Source organism: Podarcis gaigeae, assembly GCF_964106915.1.
Source record: "Podarcis gaigeae genome assembly, chromosome: 11".
In the NCBI taxonomy this organism is placed as follows: domain Eukaryota; kingdom Metazoa; phylum Chordata; class Lepidosauria; order Squamata; family Lacertidae; genus Podarcis; species Podarcis gaigeae.
In genome coordinates, this window is record NC_139687.1 from 46,625,491 (window position 1) to 46,642,474 (window position 16,984).

The 16,984-nt window shown below is 42.6% G+C and overlaps 1 protein-coding gene across 3 annotated transcripts in view; it reads left to right on the forward strand.

The window, feature by feature from the left end:
- Positions 1 to 16,984, forward strand: part of FYB1 (FYN binding protein 1) — a 49,418-nt gene that overhangs the window by 15,251 nt on the left and 17,183 nt on the right. For all 3 annotated transcript variants that reach the window (XM_083703495.1, XM_083703496.1, XM_083703497.1), the window contains exons 3-11: positions 2,925 to 3,081; positions 6,404 to 6,441; positions 8,049 to 8,068; positions 10,746 to 10,792; positions 11,549 to 11,660; positions 14,572 to 14,728; positions 15,111 to 15,255; positions 15,927 to 15,949; positions 16,726 to 16,795. In XM_083703495.1, the coding sequence (XP_083559621.1) occupies positions 2,925 to 3,081; positions 6,404 to 6,441; positions 8,049 to 8,068; positions 10,746 to 10,792; positions 11,549 to 11,660; positions 14,572 to 14,728; positions 15,111 to 15,255; positions 15,927 to 15,949; positions 16,726 to 16,795 (769 nt within the window). The remainder of the gene's footprint in view (positions 1 to 2,924; positions 3,082 to 6,403; positions 6,442 to 8,048; positions 8,069 to 10,745; positions 10,793 to 11,548; positions 11,661 to 14,571; positions 14,729 to 15,110; positions 15,256 to 15,926; positions 15,950 to 16,725; positions 16,796 to 16,984) is intronic.

The following is a 16,984-nucleotide window of genomic DNA, read 5'->3' on the forward strand; positions in this document are numbered from 1 at the left end:
AAATAAAGGGGAAAAAATTATTTCCCCCCCAGGCGCGGGGCTGGGGCGGGGGAGGCCCGCCCGAGCTTCCCCCGACCCCAGCCCCCAAACAGGCAGCTCTCTGCAAGCCGTGGGAGCCCAGTGCTGGCTCCCGCTGCTTGCTGAGAGGTCCGCGAAGCCTGGACGCGCTGAGCTCAGCGCGCGCAGGCTTCGGCATGCAGGCAACTCTCCGCTAGCAGCGGGAGCGCTCCCACTGCTGGCGGAGAGATCCGTGAAGCCTGGAGAGTGAGAGGGGTCAGTGCACACCGACCCCTCTCGCTCTCCAGGCTTCAGCGAAAGCCTGCATTCGCCCCATACGACGCACACACATTTTCCCTTCATTTTGGAGGGGGAAAAGTGCGTCCTATAGGGCAAAAAATACAGTACTAATCTCACTTACTAAACCCCTTATGTATGGATCTTTGGCACTTTAAATACTCAGCTGTCTCCTTTTCGTCCAGTTTTAAGGAAAGCTTATCTCTGTCCCTTGGCATTTCCTCCTTGATGTACGATTTGATTGCTTTTCATTTTACATTGATACTGTAAAAGTCTTGATATAGTCTTTGCCGTGCTCCATCCCAGACAGCAGGTCTGACAACAGCTTATGGGATCAAGCTGAAAAAGAACAGGGAAAGGTTGAACGTCATTGTGTGTCGAGGTCCCCAAAACACCCCAAATAAGAACACAATGACACTTGATATTTGTTTAAGGTTTTGGGCATAATTTTGTCCACAACTTTATTAAAAATACAGCAATGTGAGTGGTTGCTTAGGCATTGGTAGCGACTAACTGATCCCGCACGGGGAAGGCTCTGACATTCGCACCCACCGTGAAGTCAGAAAGGGAAAGTCACCTGGGGAGAGAGACGAGACTGGGAACCATGCCCTCACCTCTCCCCAAATGCTCCCAGGGGCTCTTGTGTGGCCCTAGCCCCTTGCCAGGGGGTTCGGACAAAAGCATGGCGAGCCCCTGGGTTCCTTTAACGGAAAACCCTTGCAGCAGCAGCAGCATTTTGGAGGGGCAGGCACAGCCAAATCCATACCCCTCCACCAACCAATTCCCAAACCAATGCCTAACCACAACCTTACGAGTTGTGACGATTTGCTATGCAGCAGGCAAAAACCAAATGGCCCCAGCCAATCAGCCAAATGGACAAAATTCCTACCAGGCCCCTGCCCCAAAGCAGACGACCCCATGACAGGTCATGCAAACAGCCTAACATTAGGGAGGGAGGGCGGGTGATCCGAAGCACGCAGCGAAAGAGGAAGCTTGTCACTGCGTGCAGTGTATTTAACAAACAGGGCTGTCAATCAATTTTTTTTAAAATGATATTTATTGAGATTTCAAAAAAGGTTACAAAAATAAGAAAAAAATAGGAAAAAGAGGCAAGCAAAAAGAAAATACAAAATACAGAAAAAATAAAAACAATTAAAAAATAAATCCATCTTTCTATAGTTTATCCTTCATTTGCTTATTTCCCTGACCTCCCCACACCTCCCTTTTTTGTATTCCAGTTCAATTGGTTAATTCAGCAAATCCTTTCCCTCTTCATTTTTATCTTAATCCTTTATCTTAATATATTATAACTTTACTTTCTCGCCTATTAACGATCCATTTTCACATGCTCCTTAGCATTACTGCTAAAAACCACTTAATTTCATTCCAACAACATTCTAACATTCTTTAATTTTACAATATTTCTGTAAGTAGTCTTTAAATTTCTTCCAGTCTTCTTCCACCGACTCTTCTCCCTGGTCTCGGATTCTGCCAGTCATTTCCGCCAGTTCCATATAGTCCATCAGGGCTGTCAATCAATAAATGGCAACATATAAATCTCCCCAGTAACAGCCCACCCCTGCTTAAAGATGGCCAAAATCTTTTGCCCAGCAACAGTGAGGTGTCTTGTCAGCCCCCACCACAACACGTGCTCTCCATGAGGGAAAACACGCTTTGCTCTATTCAAAGTTCCCTACAACTGCATTAAAGTAAAAAATAAAAATGCAGGGAGATCCAAATCATTGCTCTTTCTATGGCACACGCTCACACTTATATATAAGAGGCACAACAGATCCCAGTTACCAGCACTGAAAGACTTACATCTAGCAAGATGGCAACAAAATACAAGCGTCTGTAGCATGCAAGAAAAAGGAAACTTCTGCAGATGCAGTAGGAAGTGGATGTTGTTACAATTAAGCAATTTGGGAACTTTTTTATTTTTTAAGAAACACCAATGTCAAACATGCACCTACTAAATTTCCCATGGTAAGCTGCTGTTGTTTTAAAATCAAACTGCAAATCGCTGTGGGAATGAGTAGACAACTGGAAGAAAAAGAGAAAGCGGGAGAAACTGAAATGGATAGATTCAACCTTCCCTATCTATCCTTCATGCAAATTGCAATGCTAGGTTCCTCCTGTGTTTAAAAATGGAGCTCCCTGTGATTTCCCCCTTAAATATTACAATGTTAATTCGGGTTAAGAACTTAATTCGTTCCGGAGGTCTGCTCTTAACATGAAACTGTTCTTAACCTGAGGTACCACTTTAGCTAATGGGGCCACCCGTTGCCTCTGCACGATTTCTGTTCTCATCCTGAAACAAAGTTCTTAACCTGAGGTACTGTTTCTGGGTTAGTGGAGTCTGTAACCTGAAGCATCTGTAACCCGAGGTACCACTGCATAGTGGTACCTCGGCTTAAGTACTTAATTCGTTCCAGAGGTCCGTTCTTAACCTGAAGCACCACTTTAGCTTATGGAGCCACCCGCTGCTGCCGTGCCGCCGGAGCATGATTTTTGTTCTCATCCTGAAGCAAAGTTCTTAACCTGAGGTACTATTTCTGGGTTAGTGGAGTCTGTAACCTGAAGTGTCTGTAACCCAAGGTACCACTGTATAACTTTTTCTTCCCTTGCAGGCTCCAGCAAACCCAATGCAGCAGGTTTACCCCCTGTACTTCCACTGCCTGTTTCGACCCTGCATACCGCCACACAGCTGCCTCCACCGCCTCCTCCATCAGCTTCCCATCCATCAGCACAAGCTCCAGTTCTTCCCCCACGAAACATCAAGCCCAGGTATGTCTCTGTGTAAATGAATGTGAAATCAGGGTGTGTGTGTGTGCGTGTGTTACATTCTGCTCTCATTTCACAGGGAACGAGGGAGCTTCTGATCTCACATCTATCAAAGTGTCTTCCCCATACAGTCATCCTGAACTACCTTGTCTATGGCCCTCATCATGCCCCTTGTTTTCTTTCGCTGCTTTGTGATGAGGTTGCTATCCTTGACACAGTCAAGGGACATGGATGGCGCTCTTGGGCTTGCCGATCAGAAGGTCGGCAGTTCGAATCCCCGTGAGGGGGTGAGCTCCCATTGCTGTGTCCCAGCTCCTGTCAACCTAGCAGTTTGAAAGCACACCAGTGCAAGTAGATAAATAGGTATCACTGTGGCAGTAAGGTAAACAGCATATCCTTGAACCCTAGAGGCCATGCAAAAGCCAAACTAGACATAATGTAGCAGTAGCCACCACATTTCTTTAACCATCCACCTCGAGACCCCAGGTGTTCTTGGACTACAACTCCCATTATCCTCAGCCAGCTAATGTATTTGTGACTATATATTTTTTTTAAATGGGCATAAGTGATTTTTATGCAAATGATCACCCTCTTTCCCCTCTTCTATAGTGATGCTTAAGCAGCCCCCCTATTCATGCCAAAGATGGGTGTGTGTGTCTTTTTCCCCCCACATGAAAATGTAAAGCTAAACATTTCTCTGCCTTATCTCCCCATAGTTTGTCACCTGAATTTACTGGCAGTGAGCAAGGCCAGGAGAAAAATAAATTCACTGGGCAAGTGAGGACAGTGCACAGAGGAAGGAGAAAGTGTTCTGCCCCCTCGTTGACATCACATTTTGTGTTAATATACTAAGAATGGAGTCAGGTGCAGAGTAATGATGGCTTTGTAGCCAAAACATGGCTACTGGAAAACAAAAGGGAAAGATCAGCATGATCAGCATAATGCCAAGGTTTGCAGAAGTGAAAAGGGTTAGGGAGGGGGAACACTAGGAGGCAAAAACCTTTAAAAATCAGCCCAGAGCACTTCAAACTGCAACATTTTATTGCAGGTCTCCCTTTGGTTAAAATAAGAACCACAACCCCCTCTCCTTTATATGTGAATATGTGATTCTAGAAGAAACACATGATCAAATAAAGGTGGGCACCATTTTTGTCTAGTTTGGCCCTAGGGCGAGATGTTCTCAGTCGGTATTCTAAGTACAGTGGTACCTCGGGTTAAGTACTTAATTCTTTCCAGAGGTCCATACTTAACCTGATACTGTTCTTAACCTGAAGCACACTTTAGCTGCCGTGCCGCCGGAGCCCGATTCTTGTTCTCATCCTGAAGCAAAGTTCTTAACCTGAAGCACTATTTCTGGGTGAGCGGAGTCTGTAACCTGAAGCGTATGTAACCTGAGGTACCACTGTAAGGGTCAAAGATAAGTCTATGAGGCCAAAGTTTTCTCCAATCGCAGCAAAACATCCGGCCAGGAAATATGAGTTTTGAGAAGGCATTTGAAGGGAGAGAGAGAGACTGAGAGAGACACAATCTAGTACCTGGCTTTTTATCAATAATCCTCATGCCTGCTTCACGCATGCGAGATCTGAAATGGTAGCTACTTGAGAATGCAGATGTGCATACTTTATGGCAAGCAAGTCCTGTGATATATAGCTGCTGATCAGGTGATTTTTACTTTGCAATAGCAAATTAGAAAAAGGAAGGGCTGCGATGACGTTGCAGAACATTTCTGAAAACGCATGAAAAGCTTCTCTCATAGACACATACATCATTTTATTTGCTTGCTGTCTTTCCATAGTTCAAACCATGCTCAAGGCGACTTACAACATGGAAAAATGCATAATTGCAAACATCTTTTGTTATGCAAACATAACAAAAGTAGTCATAAACCATAAATAAAACATAAAGAAATACACAACCAAACGGACAATTTCTGCATAAATTATGATAAGATCTTAAATAAAGATACAAAAATATAATATAAATAATATAATATAAATAACAGCAACAACCCCCTCCCCCCCCAAAAAAAACCCATAATTGGTTATCCAGCCTAAGAATCTTTTCAGCAATTTCAGCTTTTGTAGCTGGAGTCAGTCCGGACCACGCCATACCATGCCAAGTCTGCAAGACAGGGAGCGAATCTTCCTGGACTCACAGCCAAGGACTCTCACACATTTTGACTGCAGGGGAGCACAACTGGGGAGAATGCTATTGCACTTGTAGGCTTCCCACTGTCATCTGGTTGGCCACTGTGGAACAAGATGCTAGACTTGGTGGACCTTTGGCCTGATCCACCAGGCTCTTATTATATACTTACACACATGCAGTCACTCACATATGCCTTGCTATATGAAGCTGTCTGGATGCATGGAAGAGCAGGATTGCATGTTGCTGAATGGCCTCAATGGATATGGACAGTATATGAAGTCCAGCACCAAGGACCTTCCGGCGGTTCCCTCCCTGCGAGAAGTGAGGTTACAGGGAACCAAGCAGAGGGCCTTCTCGGTAGTGGCGCCTGCCCTGTGGAATGCCCTCCCATCAGATGTCAAGGAAGTAAACAACTACAGTGGTACCGCGATCTAAGAACAGTCCTGTTAATGAAGGATTCGGGCAACGCACTCCGCAAAACTGGAAGTAGGTGTTCTGGCTAGCCAACTTTGTCCCAGAAGAGAAATGGAAGCCAGAATAGGCCAGAAGGAGCCTGGGTTTCACTTTCTGTTCCTCCTTCTGGTGTGGTGGTCAGTACAGTGGCACCTTGGTTCTCAAACGTAATCTTTTCCAGAAACCGATTCAACTCCCAAAACTGTTCAAAAACCAAGGCATAGCTTCCAATTGGCTGCAGGAGTTTCCTGCACCCAAGTGGAAGCCGTGTTGGATGTTCGGCTTCTGAAAAACATTCACAAACTGGATTTCTTGTGGACTGTACCAATCCTGAAGATGTTGGATAGTGACTGTAAAACTCATTTGCCTTCAGTAGTAAAACAAAAAAACAAAAAAAAAAAAACAATCTGCTGAATGAAGTTAATTGCTGAATGAAGTTATTATTGGGAATCCTGCATCATGTTTTATGTTTTTACTTGCTAACAATATGTTGGGGTCTGCTCTGGATCAATATGGAGCAGAATTCATTGCATGGAGGAATGGGGAAACCTAATTTCATTAGAGGGTGTTCTTGTCCCAGCTTCTGTCAACTGAACCAGCTGAATCTGGCCCATAGGCTTCATAAACCTTCCCTGATGGGTTGGCTTTCAGTCAAAAGAGTGTTACAGGAATTGCAGCTGCATCTTTTTTCTCTTTCAACCTGTTCACCTTTTTCTTTCCATAGGGACAATGAAGAAAGCTATGATGATGTTGAGTTCGGAGGTAAGGCTAATCCATTTTTGTTAAGACGGGCATTAGAAAAATTGTAAGTGGGAATTGCAAGAAAGCATTAGAATGTGGAGTGCTCCTGTTCGGGTGCCAGCCACCCCCATTTCCACTATACTCCATTTCCCTTCCACTGTTTTCCATTACCACCTCCCCCTTACAGGCAGCCCATTCTTATTTCATGCCCTCCATCCATGCTCAGTCCTTATCAGACTGGTTTTTGGGAGAGGCTTTTCCCCTAGTACTTCTGAGAACCTAGGGGTTCTTGGCCAATACCTCCTGTTTGTGTGTGGATGGTGCCATTTTGGCTATATAAGGATAACTTATCTCCCTCAGCCCCCACCCACCTGTCAATCCCCTGGTGATGTCAGGTGACCCAATTTTGCCTGCATGGCATGAAATTAAACCATGTGAACAAAGCCACAGCCCACAAAGTGCCAACAAACAGCTGGTTGTTGGGGCTGGCAAACTCTAGTACACAGACATTGGCACAGGGCTTTGCTGGCACCACTGATTGGCAGTCATATATGACATGAGGTGCAGTGAAGGTGGGCATAACTGACCTAAATGACCTTATGGCCCAAATGCCACAAGATGGGCCTGGTTTTCCCACTGCTGCTATATAGGATGACGGTGATGGCTGCTGCAATATGGCCTTATGAATCAGGATGTCCTATAAACCTATATCATTACTCCTTCCTCCCAGGTAACCCTAATAACACTGTATTTCTGTGAGGAAGAGCTGGGGATCTCCCAACAGAAAATCCTGAATATTCATGCACCTTGCCCAACTACAATACCTAGAATTCCTTGCAAGAAGCCATAGCTGTTAAAGTCTAATAATAATAATAATAATAATAATAATAATAATAATAATAATAATAATAAAAAAAAAATAGCAGTCTAAGTGATATAAATGTATTGATAAAATACAGATATTGAGAAAGTTAAACAAATAGTATTTATACAGAGTATAATTTATAATGGTATATCATCTATATATAAACCTTATGTCATGTATTTATAGCAGGTAATACATAACATAATATATAGTTGGTTTTCAGTATGTAGTCAGAAGGGGGGGATTAAAATCAAGTTGTGGTGCTTGAGGTGCATACTATAGCACAGGCTTCCTCAACCTCGGCCCTCCAGATGTTTTTGGCCTACAACTCCCATGATCCCTAGCTAGCAGGACCAGTGATCAGGGATGATGGGAATTGTAGTCTCAAAACATCTGGAGGGCCAAGGCTGAGGAAGCCTGTGCTATAGCAGATAAGCAGCTGGCACAAAGTATATTTATCTGCTACAATTTCATTTCAGTTTTGATCAAATATAGATTATGCCATATATTTAGTTTTATGTGGAAAGATACTGAGCACTATAAATATATGGCATAATCTGTATTTGAATTAGACAAAAATTCTCACAAGTCAAAATACCCAACTTTGTCCTAGGCAACGCTATCCTTTGCCCAACATGTTTTGTTTAGAGGGCAATCTATAGATTTTCTACCCTCTTATTATATACAGATATGATTATATTATATACAAAATCTTCCCTGCAACAGAAAATTAACAATCAATGTTTGCCTTTTGATTCTTCAGGAAATGGGGATGCAGATGAGGTCAGTATCACCATTCACAACATATATACATGGAGCACAAGTCTCTTTCATTAACACCCACTTTCATGAATGCAGTGGGGTGCCGTGGGAGGTTCTGTTACCGGTGTGTCTGTGGAAAGGAGGGAAAGGGAGAGAGATTGTTTCATTTGGATATCTGCATTGGGTTTTAATATTTTAATGTTTTGCATTATTTAATTATTATTTTTATTTGGATGTTTCATGCCCTGGGACCTTGATGTCGAAGGTGGGTGTGGCAATCACACAGGGTCCCTGGACGTTTGATGGTCTATTGATCCCTGTGCCACCACTGTGATTGCTTTCCCGCTGCCACCAACCCATTTCTCTCGGGTACACACGGAGTCCAGACTGTTGTTAACATTAAATCAAATAAGCAAGTTTATTTTATAAGCATTAACAAGGTTATGGTTTCAGGTAATTTTTCTTGTCAGTGTCTTAATCTTAGTTTCTTTACTGACCTATACCTTCCTAATAACTTCTAACTGATTATCCTATCTGTCTATCTGACTCCTCTTAACAGATTCTCTCACATCAAACTATCCCAACCCACAGACTTATCCTCCTTCTCTCTCCTCTAACACCTGACTGACTCCTTAACAACACTAACTCTAACTCTAACTCTAACTCTAACTCTAACTCTAACTCTAACTCTAACTCTAACTCTAACTCTAACTAAAAAAAATTCCTTCCAGTAGCACCTTAAAGACCAACTAAGTTAGTTCTTGGTATAAAGCTTTCGTGTGCATGCACACTTCTTCAGATACACTGAAACAGAATTTTCCAGACCCTTCTATATAGTGAGAAGGTGGGGAGGGGTATTAGAAGGGTGGTGGGAATGGGTGATTGGCAGATAGCTGTGATGAGCCTGTTGACGACTCTTAACGACTGCAATAGGTCTTACAGGAAAAAGCAAGGGGTGAGAAGGTGAAAAATGGCTTTGTCATGTATAATGAGATAAGAATCCAATGTCTTTGTTCAGACCAGGTATCTCCATGGTTTTAAGTTTGGTGATAAGTTGCAATTCAGCAGCTTCTCTTTCCAGTCTATGGAATTTCAGAAATAGACTGGAAAGAGAAGAAATATACTGGAAAGAGAAGAAATAGACTGGAAAGAGAAGAAATAGACTGGAAAGAGAAGCTGCTGAATTGCAACTTATCACCAAACTTAAAACCATGGAGATACCTGGTCTGAACAAAGACATTGGATTCTTATCTCATTATACATGACAAAGCCATTTTTCACCTTCTCACCCCGTGCTTTTTCCTGTAAGACCTATTGCAGTCGTTAAGAGTCATCAACAAGCTCATCACAGCTATCTGCCAATCACCCATTCCCACCATCCTTCTGAGTAATACCCCTCCCCACCTTCTCACTATATAGAAGGGTCTGGAAACTTCTGTTTCAGTGTATCTGAAGAAGTGTGCGTGCACACGAAAGCTCATACCAAGAACTAACTTAGTTGGTCTTTAAGGTGCTACTGGAAGGAATTTTTTTTGTTTTGACTATGGCAGACCAACATGGCTACCTATCTGTAACTCTAACTCTAACTCTAACTCTAACTCTAACTCTAACTCTAACTCTAACTCTAACTAACTCTAACTCTAACTCCTCCCCTTGGGTTCCCACTTGCCAATCACTCCATGTTAACATTAAATCAAATAAGTTTATTTTATAAGCATTAACAAGGTTATGGTTTCAGATAATTTTTCTTGTCAGTTTCTTAATCTTAGTTTCTTTACTGACCTATACCTTCCTAATAACTTCTAACTGATTATCCCATCTGTCTATCTGACTCCTAACAGTTTCACTCACTCTCACATCAAAACTAGACCAACCCACAGACTTATCCTCCCTCTTCCTTCTCCAACTCCCAACTAACTTCCAAATAACACAACTCTAACTCTAACTCCTCCCCTTGGGTTCCCACTCATTTAACCCTTTCCTTATGACCCACCTAGGAGGGCAAACACCACAGTGGGTTAAAAATCAAAGAAGTGATCATTAATAGTAATAAGCAGTGGGAACATTCATTTGTCACTGGATCAACACATCTTAATTTGGGTACACAACTTGTGACCCATAAGCCAAGCAAGGGCCGCAGAACATGTGTTGTGGTCTTCCACAGGGTTGAGGAACCTGTAGTTCTCCAGATGTTACTGGACGGCAACTCCCATCAGCCACAGCCAGCATTGCCAGTGGCCGGAGATGATGGGACTTGTAGTCCAGCAACATTTGGAGGGCCACAGGTTCTCCCTAACCCCTACCCCAGTCTACAAAGAGTGCTTGATGGCCTTGCTCTGTTTGTAGTCTCTGGAAGGGCTTAGCTGAAAGGAGATTGTAAAGGACTACAATGAATGGCTCAGGGTGAGTGAGAAGTTGTTGTGGCAGTAGATGCAACTCAGTGACATTCATGTGTTCATTATACCCAGAATGAACACCTGGAAATGGCTACGGTCTGGGCAATATTTGATATTCTTAAATAGCTAAATGGTCAAGCTCTAAAGAAGACCTTATTTCATACAACAAATTGGATTTGAAATAACGAAATGCCACATACAATTTGCTGTCCTAGTACTAGTCTTAAAAAGAAATTGTGGCACTTGAACTACGTTATAATTTCCCCTTTCTCATTCATTTCTTGTCGCTTTTTTCTTTGTAGAGTCTCAACAGTGAAGGGGAGACATATGAAGATATAAACGAAATGAGGTAAGAAATATGCAGCTCTCCAGATATGGCGGTTCTCTGATTCTTGGGATCCCACAACTGAAGTGATAGAGAGACAAAACAAACAGAGTAAGAGGACCTGAGAGTAAATGGCAGACACCATTGCAAAACCGTGGACAAAAGAGCCAAAACCTGAATTTGCAACTTTATCATTTTCTAGGCCAGGGCAGGGCTAGCCAACATGTTGTCCATCAGAGGTTTTGACCACAGTTCCCATCAGCCAATATCGTCAATCAGGGATGATGGAAGCGTCTGTCCTGCAACATCTGGGCTAGGTTGAGAAGGTATTGGCTTGGATCCAGACTTTGCTTCCAGCAGCAGAAGAGGGAAGAGGAAAAGTGGCTTTGGCTTTATCTTCCTTGTAGCTTCTAAAACACTTCTCCTAAGGGTTTGTGGGCACTCTGGAACGGTGTAGGAGGGCACCAGCAAAAATTGATCTTCCTATGCTGGGCAAAAGATTCCTGCATTGCAGAGGGGCTGGTGGACTAGGTGACCCTCACCGTCCCTTCCAACTCTACCATTCTATGATTCCAGCAGGCTCTAAAGGTTGGGTCAAAGGCCTTCTGCACATGGAAGGAGCTCTTCCATTTGTGGACAGCTAAGCTAAGATCCAACCCAACAGCAACCATTGAGCACATGGCTCCTGATATGGTCATCTTTCAAGAGAAGTGAAAGAGGCCCAGATGTTTGTCCTCTGCCGTTTCTTGAGTTAAGTATCAATCACTTTTTATTTCACAGACCTACATCTAGAGAGGATGAAAGGAAAAAGGAGAAGGAAGAAAGGAAGAAATCTGAGAAAGAACAAAAGGAGAAAGAGAAAAAAGAGCAGGACATCAGGAAGAAGTTCAAAGTAAGGCTTAAACTAGCAATTTATTTTTTAAAAAAACTTTAATGAAAACAAATGCATTATCCTTTAGCATTGTTAAAGATACTCAGTTTGTAGAGATGGGGGATAAATTTACAGGTGAACCTATTTAATTTGCACTTCCTGAAACAGCAAGCAAACAGACAGCCTCCCTTCAAAATTTGCACTTCTCTAAATCTTGCAGTGTAATTCTCCAGGAGACTAATGTGTGAAAAAAATCTATATACTATAGTAAAGAGTGCATATAAATCCATGCACTAGTGAAATGAACATTAAAAATGCATTTTATTAGGGAAAATTACTTTGCAAAAATGCATACATTAGGGCAAAATTACATACAAAAAGGTGAGCATTAGGATAAATTTGTACTAAAATGCTGGTGAACTTCCATGGGACTATAATAATAATAATTGCAAACTGATATAGAAATGTGGAAAACTGAATTTAATATTAGAAAAAATAAACAGATTTGCCCATCCCTATCTATTTGACCCTTTTGCTATTTTATTTGAGTGCAAACCTTAAATAATAATAATAATAATAATAATAATAATAATTATTATTATTATTATTATTATTATTTATTGTTTATACCCCACCCATCTGGCGGGGATTCCCCAGCCACTCGGGGCGGCTTCCAACAAAATATTAAAATACAGTAATCCATCAAACATTAAAAGCTTCGCTAAACAGGGCTGCCTTCAGATATCTTCTAAAAGTCTGGTAATTGTTGTTCTCTTTGACATCTGATGGGCAGGCCTTCCACAGGGCGGGCGCCACCACCGAGAAGGCCCTCTGCCTGGTTCCCTGTAACTTGGCTTCTTGCAGTGAGGGAACCGCCAGGAGGCCCTCAGCGCTGGACCTCAGTGTCCCGGCTGAATGATGGGGGTGGAGACGCTCCTTCACGTATACTGGACCAAGGCCGTTTAGGGCTTTAAAGGTCAGCACCAACACTTTGAATTGTGCTCGGAAACATCTGAATGAAGGATTTGGAGCTGAGCATTCATGTCAAGAAATTTAAAGCATGTAGTTGGAACTAGCAATCCTGAATTGCAACCCACTTCAGTGGCAAACAAGTTGTAACTGGTGCCTGTGAAGGCACTCACACACCCTGATACTTTGCAGTTCTGCTCAGATGTAAAGCTCATTGACGTCAACAGTAGTCTTAATTGATAAAAGGTAAAGGTAAAGGACCCTGGGATGGTTAAGTCCCTTCAAAGGTGACTATGGGGTTGCGGCACTCATCTCACTTTCAGTCCAAGGGAGCCGGCGTTTGTCCACAGACAGCTTTCCGGGTTATGTGGCCAGCATGACTAAACTGCTTCTGGTGCAACTGAACACCGTGACGGAAACCAGAGCGCACAGAAATGCCGTTTATCTTCCCGTCACAGCGGTACCTATTTTTCTCCTTGCCCTGGCATGCTTTTGAATTGCTAGGTAGGCAGGAGCTGGGACAGAGCAACAAGAGCTCACCCCGTTGTGTGGATTTGAACCACCTACCTTCTGATCTGCAAGCCCAAGAGACTCAGTGGTTTAGACCACAGCAACACCCACATCCCCTCGTCTTAATAAGCAAGTGTGTCTAGGAGCTATGCTTTGACTGCTGTTTATTTTAAGTTCTGTGTCTATAACAATCAAATGTGTATTGAAAGCTTAACAATTAGCTACAAGCAAATTATCAATGACTGGTTAGACAATTCTCAGAAAATTAATTCAGATGCATATAAGTTCTGTAGCTTCTTAAAGAGGTCTTACATGGGAAATATTGGCATCACCAATTCAATTAGTAGAACTCATAGTACAAAACCCCTAAGTAGAACTTGCCATAGCATTGATCTGATGTGTTCCCTTCTCCATTGCAAGTTGATTTCAGATATCTTTCATACCATTTCTCATTAATGATCAATGAGGAACACTTCCGTTTTCCAGCCAAGGTTGTTTTTGCAGACTTGTGTAACAAGAGGATAATGCTATGCATTAAAAATAATAGACAATTGCCAATCTTTAATTTTAAAGAATCAAATACTGAGTCCTTAAAGGTAAAGGGACCCCTGACCATTAGGTCCAGTCGCAGACAACTCTGGGGTTGCGGTGCTCATCTCACTTTATTGGCTGAGGGAGCCGGCGTACAGCTTCCAGGTCATGTGGCCAGCATGACTAAGCGAACCAGAGCAGTGCACAGAAATGCCGTTTACCTTCCCGCCGGAGTGGTACCTATTTATCTACTTGCACTTTGATGTGCTTTCGAACTGCTAGGTGGGCAGGAGCAGGGACCGAGCAACGGGAGCTCACCCCGTCACAGGGATTGGAACCGCCAACCTTCTGATTGGCAAGCCCTAGGCTCTGTGGTTTAGACCACAGCACCACCTGGGTCCCACTGAGTCCTTAGTGTCTTTATAATTCCATTGCAAAAATGTCTGAAACAGTGATGGGGAATAGCAGAGGTTGAATGTGGATCTCCAGTCCTCTCTACTTAGCATCAAGACTCAAATCTGCTCAGGATACATGTTGTTTCCCTGACTGACACTTCTTTGTGCCCTCAAGTAGACGCAATTGTGATAATGCCTCTTGCTTGCCTGTACACACCTCTGACTTCTGTGCATCTGGAATCAAATCTAGAATTGTGTATAAGAATCACATTGTGTCTCTGGCCATAACCACTATTTGATTCTGGTCCTGCCCACCACGGATACATGGGAACCAGAATGTTGGCAGTGAGGAAATGCAACCCTCAGGCTGAAAAAGGTCCCTCCCCCCTAGGTCCCGACTCCAATTTGTCAGTTGTGGTTTGTCCATGCCTGTTTCTCTCTCCCCCCCTCTTTTTCTTGTACAGTATTAATCCTGACCATATGTGTAATGCTGATTTACACCCATTTCTTATCCTACTTCTGTGTAGCTCGTGGGCCCCATTGAAGTCATTCACCAGGCCCGAGCTTGCACAGACTTCAAAGGAGGGAAGAATGACCTGACGTTCAAGCAAGGAGATAAAATTGAAATCATCCGCATCACTGACAATCCAGAGGGGAAGTGGCTTGGAAGGTCAAGAGGCTCCTGTAGGTATAAATTATGCAAATTTAAGTGAACTTATTTTAATATGTTTAATCAGAGTGATTTATTCTGATCAGAAAATTTGGGTTCACTCACCATTTGGAGTATTTGAAATGTCGCTAGTCTACAATTCTTGGCCCTTGAAGACGTATCAGTATATTCGTTAAAATACTTGAAACCTGCACAACAAAGAAACGAATGGCAATTTGATTTTAAAAAATTGCACACCATGCAATGAACACCATTCTATATTGCACAGTGGTTTTTAAAGGGGGTGTGTGTGTTGTTGTTGTTGTTTTAATGCAGCCCTTATGATGTCTTGTTACAAAGTTTAAAAGAAAACAGCTGCATCTTAGTCATGAAATGTGTTGGGCTTTTGCTTTCTAGATGGCTACATTAAAACAACCATGGTGGAAATTGACTATGATTCGTTAAAGCGAAAGCCACGGCCTTCTGTCAACATTCAAGTGAGGCAACCAGACAGTGACCAGGAAGTGTATGATGATGTCGGGGAACAGGATAGCGTCAGCAGGTATGCCAAAAGGGATGGCCACACCTGTGTCCAGTTCTAGTGTGGCTTGCAGTGCAATCTAGCCCACCCTTCATCAGAACAGGAAGTGATGAGGAAATGGTTGTTTAGCATTAGTAAGGTGGACATTTATTGTAATTTTTAAAAACCAAGTTATGGTTACATTATTTTTAGATTAGTAGTGGTCTGCAGGGCAAGGTAGTACAGGGAAAGGAACCCTGAACAGTTAAGTTCAGTCCTCGAAATATTTCTGGACTACAACTCCCATCAGCCCCAGTCCGCATAGCTAACTGGAAAGGATGGTGCGAGTCCCAGCAAGAGCTGGAGGACACCATATTGGCTGCCCCTGACAACAGGCCTGATCCAGCAAAGCAAGTGTTACCTCATTCATTCATTCATTCATTCACGGATTACCAGTTTGAATCACATTTGCCATTTTCTAGGCAATTACCTGGCTTTATGTGGGTTATAGAATATTGGAGACATTTGGGTGTGGGGGGAAAACATGGACTTTTCAGTGCATTCCTATATGTATGTGTGTTCTTTGGCTGTAAGTCCCACCATGTTCAATGGCTTACTCCCAAGCAAGTATGTTAAGAACTGCATTATTTATTGCACTGTCTTCTCCTTTGACTTCAACCATTTCCCCTCCTCTTGTTTTCTCATGGCCAAAGTGGAAGTCAAAGTACTGCAGGAGGTAAGTTCTGCTGTTCTTATCTATCCAAATTTTGAGGTTTGTGGGTCATGGGGCCCATCTTTTAGCTACTTCCCAAGGTATCATTTGGGGTATGACCAGGGTTTGTGATATCTACCAGCAATCAGCAGACAAGCCATATATAGTCAAAGAAAAATAACAGTCCCCAAGCCTTCATACTTCCTCCTTCAATATTCATTTCTAAACCAATCCTGTAAGCACCAAGGTCAATGCCACTTTCAATATTAGCAAATCAAAGATACAACTTTTTGAGAATCTTCCCCTCCATCCCTGGTCCCTCATCAGCACCAAGATGATCCAGAAAGGCTTGTCCTCCTGATAAAGCAAGAATGGGAAAGCCATGCTCTCCAGAGGTTGTTGGACTCCAAATCCCATCAGCACCAACCAGCATGGTCAATTCTCAGAGATTAAGGAAGCTGTAATTGAAATAGTGCAAACAATATCTCCTGGTTTTTTTCAGTAGAAGCAGTACATACCGTTGAGGGTTGTTGTTATTATTATTGACATAGCTGTCAGCGTTTCCCTTTTTTTAAGGGAAATTCCCTTATTCCGAATAGGATTCCTCGCAAGAAAAGGGAAAAGTTGACAGCTATGATTATTGATAATTTCAGTATTAATGTTTTATTTTACTTTATGTGCATTTTGGAGGTAAGTAGCCTAGAGACAGTTTGCATTAGGCGACATAAACTGAAAGAATAATAATCGAAGTAGTAGTGATAATACTGCCCTGCTTTTGCCTTTTAAAAATTTTTAAACAGGATTCCCTCCTCCTCCTCCCTCTGATGACGTTTATGATGGGATTGAGGGTGATGATGATGCACAAACAAGGTAAGCATTAAAAGCCAACAAAATAATGAAAAGCAGATGGAGAAATCTTGTTTAGTTCTTGTTTAAAAGATTATCTCATGATAAAAATATTAGCCCTCGATTAATGCATGATAAAATGGTATCAGCTGGGTAAGGAGTGTGTCTTAGAAGGGTGTGGAGATAATGTTTTTACCATGGAATTAATTGCTT